The sequence below is a fragment of the Parambassis ranga genome, chromosome 18 (genome assembly GCF_900634625.1).
Source record: "Parambassis ranga chromosome 18, fParRan2.1, whole genome shotgun sequence".
Lineage (NCBI taxonomy): Eukaryota > Metazoa > Chordata > Actinopteri > Ambassidae > Parambassis > Parambassis ranga.
This window is the reverse complement of record NC_041038.1, coordinates 3,129,408-3,139,453: the sequence shown is the minus strand read 5'-3', so window position 1 is coordinate 3,139,453 and position 10,046 is coordinate 3,129,408. Positions and strand designations below refer to the sequence as shown.

At 41.2% G+C, this 10,046-nt stretch overlaps 1 protein-coding gene across 2 annotated transcripts in view; it reads right to left on the bottom strand.

The window, feature by feature from the left end:
• Positions 1 to 522: 522 nt before the first annotated feature.
• dock11 (dedicator of cytokinesis 11) overlaps positions 523 to 10,046 on the bottom strand; it is a 47,681-nt gene continuing 38,157 nt past the window's right edge. For both annotated transcript variants that reach the window (XM_028428681.1, XM_028428682.1), the window contains 10 exons: positions 9,893 to 9,950; positions 9,345 to 9,451; positions 9,030 to 9,152; positions 8,124 to 8,237; positions 7,186 to 7,332; positions 6,543 to 6,753; positions 5,664 to 5,854; positions 4,979 to 5,079; positions 4,003 to 4,141; positions 523 to 1,822 (listed from right to left, as the gene is read on the bottom strand). In XM_028428681.1, the coding sequence (XP_028284482.1) occupies positions 1,733 to 1,822; positions 4,003 to 4,141; positions 4,979 to 5,079; positions 5,664 to 5,854; positions 6,543 to 6,753; positions 7,186 to 7,332; positions 8,124 to 8,237; positions 9,030 to 9,152; positions 9,345 to 9,451; positions 9,893 to 9,950 (1,281 nt within the window). In that variant the 3' untranslated portion in view covers positions 523 to 1,732. The remainder of the gene's footprint in view (positions 1,823 to 4,002; positions 4,142 to 4,978; positions 5,080 to 5,663; positions 5,855 to 6,542; positions 6,754 to 7,185; positions 7,333 to 8,123; positions 8,238 to 9,029; positions 9,153 to 9,344; positions 9,452 to 9,892; positions 9,951 to 10,046) is intronic.

The following is a 10,046-nucleotide window of genomic DNA, read 5'->3' as shown; positions in this document are numbered from 1 at the left end:
ATATTCAAATAAAACCAAGGCACAAGTAATCCAAGGGAACACACAGGAGCTTCAGAGGGAACACAGCATGGAGACAGTGACATCACAGAGGTGAGACAGGGACAACACAGAGGTAGAACAGGTGGCAAAACAGGAAGTAAAACAGACGAACTGACAAAACTGAACACAAGACTTAAATACACAAGATTAACAGGACACGGGTGAACACAGTCAGGGCGGGAAAGGTAATCACAAATGGCTAAAACACAAGAAGTAAAACACAAGGGAATACATGATGAAAACATTGTGACCCTTAAAATAAAACAGGAAATGACCAAAAGATGGCTACAATTACACTAACATAGCCAAGAAAACCAAGGAGTAAAATGAAAACAAATCCAACTGAACACAGGATCATGACATCTATAACATGTATATCTGTCAAGGTTGAGAGTGGCGTCGACAAAAGCTTATCGACGGCTGCACGCCTTGTGGTCTTGTCAAAGCATCGACTGACAAACACAAAAAAATGAGCCTCTGACCTTAATATTTTTCCAGGTTTTATTGGAAAAATGCTTTACAAAGTAAGTTTGACAAGCAGCTGCACCTTGGTATACAATGCAATAAAAATGGAAAAAAAATCTCTGCTAGGACAGACTGTGAACTCAGTCCAAAACATAAAAAATATGATACATACATACAGTACATACAAACATAAATGGATAGAATTTACAGCATGTGGACAAATTATGTACATCTGCTTAAATAGTATTCATCTATCTGCTCATTTCAGTGTAGCACTTGTGAAATACTGTGTGTAACCAGCATGTGATGCTTCGTATTACTTGAGATTTTCAGAAGGCAGGGCACAAAGGCACTGGATCTACACCCAGATGAGACACTTCCTCACTATAGTGGAGGAAATGTTACCACATGGCTGTCCTCAAATCCTGGTTCTCATTTCAAATGTATATTTCACTGATTGTTTTAAAGCTCTGGATTTGATTATTCATGTTCTCTAATACAATCTAGGACATTGTTTTTTAGCAATATTTTTTTTACAATGTAATTGAGCTATTTTCAATCCACACAAACCAAATAGCAGCATTATAACAGCTTTAATACAACCCTGAGGTCTGTCTTTACTTTTTGAGAGCAGCCAAAAGAGGCCTGTCAATACATACATTACAATAATATATAACAGGGCAGTAACTCTCAGGTGAAGCCTAATTATTACAACCTGGTTACTGGAATGTGAAAAACAAATACCAACAGAGCGTCTTTAATGTTTTCATTTTGGGTGCCACAACAGAACCGGTTGAGCATGGCAAGGAAGGCAGTGCCGAGTAAACACTGTGAGGCAATTACAAACGCTACAGGGAGTAAAAGGTCCGTTCTGGAAGTGGTGGTGTCCTGCATAGATCTGAGGGGAACGGTGCGGACTGAGAGAGAGGACAGGAACTTTGCTTTAGAGCAGTAACTAACAGTCATTTCTGCTGTTTGTTGCAAGGCAGAAAAAAGTGCAATGCAGCCTAGCACACACCTCAACCTGACATGCAGACAGTAAGTCGGTGTAATACATTCTCAAAAGTGTTCATGTTTCCCCACAAACCCTCTCTGTATTGTTCAGGGCAAGCAGACGTGAAACTTAGGGCTGCCCTGTCAGCAGCCACTTCGGGTCCTGGAGGGAGAAGTGAAAGGGAATGACACGAGATCTGGTGGCTGTGTCAGAGGGAGGCCAGCGGGAAGCAGATCAGCCCAGATTGGTAGACGTGCCGCTGATGGCGCGGAACACATGGAGAGAGTTTTGTAAGAGTGAGCGCATCATGTCCTCCTGGTAGATCTGGTCAAAAAGAAACAGAATAGATGAGTTATTCTCAGGCAGGGGGTGAAAGGAGATGGCTCAACACAGAGTTTAATGATTTATATGCAACCTGTATGTAAATATGAAGATATATTACAAAAATTCTTATCACTTTCTCTTTGATAGTCTAGTTGTTTTTGTTATGCGGGTTTCCTCTTTGCATGCTCAACCACTGTGGCAGCCTGATAAATACATATTTGTTATGCTTGTGATTACTATTTGGTTAAAATGGCTGAATAAATGCGAGGTGTAGGCGGCCTGAAACGAGGATTTCACTCAGGCCGGCAGTCGTGTTTATGCTGCTGGTTACCAAACAGCCTGTATTTACTCCCAAGTAAACAGTGGAACACATAAAATAACAAAACAAAAAGAATACTTGTGCAGCACGATGCTATGATGTCCTGCAGGGTGGTATGAGGTGTTCTCATCACACATGAAGCAGCACCACCAAGGTTATAATTAAAACACCCAGAGGGAGCTATCTGTTTTAAGGGGTGCCAACGTGGTGGAGTCTGTTGTAAAGCAATTACTAATATGTCATGTCAAATGCAGCTTTTAATATGAACACAAATGTAATGACTCTTAAAATTGCAGTTTTTGCTATGAGGTTTTGCATTAGTCATTTGCTGAAGATGTTCTTTGTATGACAAGTTACCTCTTTAGACTGCAACCCAGACACAGGCGTGCCACGAGTGCAGGTAAACAAATGACAGCCTTGGTAAAGCAGCCAGACCTTAATGTAAATATGATTAAAAATGAAGCCTAAAATACAAGATTTACAAAAAAAGAGCATTTTCTCAGCTGCTGCAGCACTGTGATTAATCTGCTGCAGATGTACACACATCTCTATTTCCCATCTGATCCATGCAAAACCTTTCATTTCCAAATTAAATATATCTTCTATGCTACTGTTTCACCACCACAAACACATCACACATGGGACACAGAGATGAGAGGGAGCGTTCTTGTAAACAAGCCATGGTTTGTGATAACCATGGCAGCAACACAAATGGACATCTTTTTTTTCTTACATGTGCAGACATGCAAATGGTCAAATTTAACCACAGCACCAGCATAAATGTAAACACTATTTGAATTGGCAATTTGCATTGCTCTCAGTCCCAGCTGTAGTGCCAGCGTGAGAAATAACCTTCTAAATGCCTCATTGTGTCTCAATCAGGTTGTGTGATCGGAAATCAGTGAGTGCTAGTTTATGGACATAAGACACAGAAGGTGCAAGACACACTGAGGTGAGGTTAAACACGCGTAATGAGCACATTACCTGTATTTCCTTAAAGCTAAAGGCCAGCACATTGGAGACAAAAGCAGTCAGATCAGTTAGCTTGGTAAAACGCATATCAAATGTCAGCAGGAACAATAACACATGGGGTGCAACGCAGCTATGATGCATTCCAGGGAAGGATGAAAACAAAGAGGAATACATGAGCAAAAGTGAAGTGTGTTTTTAAAATGATCCCAGGCAGCAGTTTACACTTACTAACAATCAGCTTCATCCAACCGTGACACTGGATGTTATTCATACAGGAAATGTACATGAGAAAAGGATTCCTGGATGTAAATTAACACAACTTCCGGTTGAAACCCATTATGATTCGCTTCATGTCTGATCAGAAATAGTATGGAATATCTTCTATTACTGACAGACACCTTACCTCAAAGACTTAGACTGCATTATAAAGGGTTAATATGGAGATATATCTGTGTCAGTGACTCAGGTTCACAGCTTGTGACTGCTGGTCATTGAGGAACTGTAGCTGCTGCTTGGATGGGAGCGTTTGCTAAGCCCCACCCCCTAAATGTAGACTGCTGACCTTCTGTCTGTCTGTCTGTCTATCTATCTATTAAGCTAGCTACAGATATACAGAAATTTTAAATGTTGAAAGCAGATATACTGCAAGTTTCTTCAACTTCCATCCGTTTATCTCTTTTTCTGGTTTGTTTCTCAATTCTCGAATTGATGGCTATGCTGCTGACAATGAAAGGATGCAAAGATGTGAATCTCTATTGAATATTTGCTCTCACACTTCCAAGCAGAACAAACATTATGAGTCATCACAGTAAAAGCTTTTGTATGTTAGTCCGATTGGGTTTGGTTCCCATTTCATTTCTTGTCGTTTGACACAGAAAAGTGAGATTACCTGTTCATGGATGATGTCTGACAGCTCCTTTACCATTTCTTTAAAGTTGGCCTTCAGGCCTTCGTGGTACTCAAACTGGTCCTCTTTAATCAGGCGCTCATTTATGTCCAGAGCCATGCTGCATACCTCCACAAAACGCCTGCAGTGATTAGAAAGACAACAGGTGGCGATTAGGAAACATTTTCAGTAGAATAGAATGGTGTGCTTTAACAGAAATCACCAAAAATGACACTTTTTATCACACCCAGCAAATGTAAAACAGAAGAAGTTTCAGATTTTCAAAGGTAAATGCACCATGTGTGTCAAAAGTCAAAACAAAAATTCTGCACTCTTTAGTGCAACAAGGAAGCCATGACGGCATAACCATTGACATTTGGAAAGTTTATCAAATGTTTATGTGATCTTCATCCTTTGTCCATGTCGTCACATGTGTGTGAAAGTGTGTATTTAGGAGGTAGACCGTTTTAAAGGTAGGGGATTTCATTCTGATGCACTTTTTGTTAAATTAGTGTAACTTCTCTTTACAATCCGATAGCAACCGATTAGTTTGGCAGTTTCCCATTAAAACGAAGAATATTAATCATCTGTGGAAGCTATAAAACACTAAAAACATCCGCCAATCCTCCGGGACAACCGTGAGCGGAGTATTGGCTGGTTGTCACTCTCTTCCTGCTCTGCGCGCACCAGAGAGGTACATGCATGATGGCCGAAGTCACAGACTTCAGGGTTCGGGACTCGTCTTCAGGTAATGAAGATTAGCAAGGAGCATGGAGGCGTTGCTTCGGGGTGAGCTCCGAGAGAAAGGGGCGTGTGTTTACTTTCGAAATCTGGCAAAACCTCCTACATACCTTTAAGTTGCACAACATTTTTTTGTTGTTGCTTCTGTGTTTTGACTTATTTCACCTACAATACCTCTGATGCATTCCTTATCTACCTCCATGAAAATGTTTCATTATTTCCAATGGAAAAAACTTACCTGAAAATGTCCTTAAGTTCTTTGACTTTCTTGTTGCCAGACTGGTTGGATTTACTGTCATCCAGGAATGCTCTTGCATACGCCATGGGACCTGCATTCACCTGTGGAAAACATGCCTCGAATTGTTAAGCATTCTTAGGCTCTGATCTGCTTACAAACACACAAACAAAGATACAAATCAGTGTGAGGAACTCTTTTTTTTTCATGGTGGCTCCACCGTTGACCCCAGAGTCTGTCCACACAGTGCCTCTTGTGTCAAATGTAGACACATATCCTCAGACATTCATGTATGTTTTGAAACTCTTTGTTTAATTGTGGCACCTCTGGTCACGCAGACCAATCTTAGGAATGATCCTACAAGCACGGCACACCTTTTTTCAGGTAGTTTCCTGTAATCAGTTAAACTCATCTGTGGGCTGCTCAAGGTTTTAACACAGAGTTTTTTATATTTCTTGTTGGAATGTAAACCTTTAGAAAACCTGAAGGAGAATTTTTCCCCTCGGAAAGCGATGACATTTTCTACGTACATTTTCCCAGCTGCTACCAATGTTTGACATCATAGTGGGATACCATAGTACTAATGCACACACACTATTGGGAGTTATGGCCAGATAGCTTAATCTTTTTTTAAATTATTGACTTTTATTGCTCTAGAAGTGAATGGTGATTCCTGAGCAACCTGTACCTGCACAGAGACACAGCCCTGCAGCTTGAGCTGGAGCTGGATCATGTCCACCTCCTGGTTGGAGCAGAGCTTGGTCAGCTCCGCCGTCCGTGCCTTCATCTCATCAATGGCCACGTCCACCGGCTTGAGCTCCACCTGCTTCTCCCCCACCACTTCGATGCGCTTCTTCACGTATGGGAAGGTGTTGGCAGCTGGTGGGTGAGAAAAAAACTGTGTGAGTCGTGACACACAAATGCACCACGCAGCCAAGTAGCACTCATGTTCGGGGTCATCTGCAGTTTTTGTTTGTAACACGTGTGTGAACAGTGAGAGCTTTGCAAAATTATTTAACATTGCTTGAGGCTGCTTGTCAGTGATAAATAATGCAGAGGTAACTGAATAGGATGTAGCTGGACCAGCTGCCTCTTAGTACAGAACACAGCTGTCTTAATGTAAATGTTTACTTTTAGTGGTTTTTTGTACAACAAATGCATCGAAAACAGTATGAAGCACATCTGCTCTGTAAGAAAGGATCCATGTTTTTGCACGCTTTTGGTTTCATTTCACTTTCAAGTCACAGCGCAGATAAATGGATTATCATTGTGGGGTTTTATATGATATAAGATACTGGGCCTCACATGAATTTCCTTATAGTTGTGCTCAGGTCAACAACTTGTTCTCATCCTCACCTGCCTAAGTAAAGTAAACGTGTCCTGTAAAAAAACAAAAAAGCCTGCTCCGATTGGTCAGCTTTTCTGGACCAAATTCTAGTGCATGGGTATTATGTAATATAATATATATGCACTGAAACTTAGTATTTGTATTATAAGGTGTGTGGCCTATTGTGTGCCTTCTGACATTTAGCACGGCAGTGTGTGTGGGTGTGTGTGTTTCACGTACTTAAGAGAACAGTCCTCCTCTTGCACTGCTCCTCCACTCCACCATGTTTTTTCCCTGACAGCGTGTACGGGGTCTCAAACACAAAGCGGTTGATGTTGTGGCACTTCTCAAAGTCCGTCTTCTTCTCTGGGGCTTCCTTCTCCTCAAAGTACGGCTTGACGAACGTCACCTGGATGTAGGCGTACTTGGGGTCCAGTTCTTTTGGGTTCACCTGAGAGCAGAACAGACAAAGAGATACACATAAGAGAGTGACCTAAGACTGAACTTGTTAAAGTCAGTTGCTGGGAATTAGTAGTTGGTATATCATCCAAAACCAACTAAGCCTTTGGTAATATCTCAGCTTGGCTGCTACATCACACACTGTCTCATCAACCTCAAGTGACTCATCAAGTTAAAGCTACAGAAGCCAACACAGTCAAATAACCTGGCGACCTCTCTGCTGAGGCCTCACAGGGACGGCACATGATGGAAACGGAATATTCCCGCATTAAGTTGGAAAAATTATGTTTTCTAAATAAACATCATCGCGCCGCATGCATTATTTTCATTTTGAACAACCTGCCATTTAAATTCAGACACCACGTATCAAGCTATTTATTCCAAATGTCTCCCACCCTTTCCTTCCTCTATTTATCTACTGCACCTTGTTTGAGTCCTGAATTATCTTGACGTTTTCCGGGCCAAACTTTTCCCCGTACAGTGTGAGCAGCCGCTGGGAGATTTCAGACAGCCCAGTGAGTTTGGGTTCTTTGTAAATGTACTCCTTTCCATCCTCTTCCTCGAAGCAGCCCTGTTAAAAACACACAGGTTACCACACTCTTATAGAGCAGTTGCAGCATGTTTTTTAGTATCTTGTATGCTTTACAATTCATATAATTACCCCAAAACAACAATAAAAACAATGTGTTAAATGGGTTTTTTAAAGCATGAGGTGCTTCTGCGTGGGAGTTACTACACACTTCCCACTTATTAACATTAATGCTGTGGAAAAATGCATGTTTTGAGATCCAAATGATCTGCAATTCAGAAACTACTTAAAGCAAAACATCAGTAAAACACACATTTTTAAACAGAAATGGTGACTCTTGCACTCTGTGTCTGCTTTACTGTGTATAACATTCTCCTCCTTTAGTTAATTAAGTCTAAGGCCCTTTGCGGCATGTCACCCCCCTCCCTTTCCTGTTTTCCCTTCCTCTCTGATTGCACCATCCAATGATAAATAAATAAAAAAGTATTAAAGTTTAGGCAGACAGGAGCAATGCAGATGTGTGATAAACCTGCAGACTCCACACATTCAGGCCATGATGTTCCACTGTGATTTTGTACATTCTTCTGTGCAAAGTTGTTCATCTGGCACTTAATGGGAAACATCCTGGTAATGCACAGGGCATTTTACAGTCATTAGATTCCCCTGGTGTAATATAATGTGAGAAGCAAAAGTATAACTGCTATTTTCATTTTATCTCACAATCGTGAGAGAAGTAAGATTTACTGTCACATCTGTTTTTGCTATGCCCAGTATTTTTGGCTTTCACCGTTTCACTTTGATCAAGTGTGCCACACCTGCTGGTTTTACCTCACCTGTCCATAAAAAGCCACTCTGAAGTATGTTCCGAGCAGCCTGCGGCCTGACTGTATCACTTCCATGATCTTATTATAGGCTCTGTGCAGGGTGTCGTACAGTCGGCTCAGTTTCTGGAAAAAAAATAGGACAGATTCCATCAGACTGTGTCCATTTTCTGAAGGGTTTTGTTTATTTGTGCAACTGAGCAGTACGTGCAGAAAGCATGCACATAGATTTCAGTTATGCAACACACACTATGAAACAACATACTGTAAAAACAAGGACTAAAGTCTGCAGCGTGCATACAACAACACTGCACAATACTGGATAACAGGAGAAAGAACCGCGTATATTGGTGTACTCTGATAAATGTAATGACAATTTCGGTCTCTTCGTGTTCAACTTCCTGAGACACCCCACCTCCTGTTTATTCACCAAGATACCAGGTCCTTCTGTTTTTTAACTGCGATGTCTAGACCTCTCAAAACCTCATGCCTGGATACAAAACCCTGCAAGACACTCCAGGTGTGAATCAACATCCCCGGAAATCAATGCTAATACTGTCAGCAGTCAAAAGGGTGTCCCCATGTTCAGGGTCTTTCTTCACTCTGACCGCTCATGTGTTTAATGACCTTTCATTGCAAAGACATAAAACCTTGTCGGCAGGCAGAAGTCTCTATTTCATTCTTCAGCAGGATATGAGAAGTTCCGCAACATGAGCCAGAACATTATAACTCGCTGAGGCCCACAAGACCTCTGAGGGTGCAATCTGGTTTCAGGCACCAAAAAGCTGTTTGTGAGAGGTATTTGTGCTGACATGTTTCTGCAAATGCTGCCATGGATATGTGTTGACAGACACAAACTTGAGAGACAGTGTCGCCGTGTGTATGCATGACATAAGCGTAGGGATGATGCTATGTTACCTCATACTCGTGGCGCTTCTCATAAATGGGGATGATGAGTTTGGCAATGTGTGTGATAAGCTCATAACGTTCAGCTTTCCACAGGGCCTCTATGCAGACCTCAAGATGCTCCACTAAGACTTCCTAAAAAGGAAAATAGATATATTTTAGACAGATATATGCATTTACAATATCACTGTAATATCACATGCATTAACATGCTGCTTGTTCTGTTTTGTCTGTGGTTAATTTGCAAGTTGGCTGGTTGCCATTGCACAAGCAACACCAACAACAACACCTCATGATGTCTTACGCAACAAAACCAACTGTAAACACCTCAGTGTAGTACACATCCTGCATTCCAGTGTCTTCCTTCATGGCGGATTCCTCGTCAATGTTAAAGGTGATCTTCTTAAAAGCTGCGAGGCCACTGGGAAACAACTCTGTCAAATGGACCAACAGTAACACCTGTTAGAGAGAAGGCTGCCCTACAGTTCCATTCTTGTGACTATCTAAGAATAAATCACATGTGTGTCTGGTCTGGACACCAAACAAATATTTTTTTAGAGATAAGTGTCTGTTTTGTCCAACTGTTGCACCATCCCTGAATCGAAGATAACCACATTTGTTTAAAGATTATTTGACAGTTGGTTTTGCATTAAATATGAATGCTCTGAAAATAAACGGACATCATTGTGAGACTTTGTTTTTGTAAGAAGTCACTGTGCAAAGTGGTACATTGTGTTGTGTCTAACCATTTATTGACGATGCAGGAGCACAGTAATAAAAACACGCATAATTCTGGATGGAGATTAGCTGCAATGTATGTATGTAAATATAGTGGTGCTTACTTTTGAGGTAATAATAAGGGAGGAGGGACTTACTTTTCCTGTGTAGGTACTCTGCAACCAGTGCAGCCACGTGAACGTAACACATGGCAGCCTGTGGAAACAAAACAGCTCATTTATACAAAAATAAAAAAATACAAAAGTAAAATTGTTTTACATGAAGACCTACCACAGAGTCAGCCAGACAAAA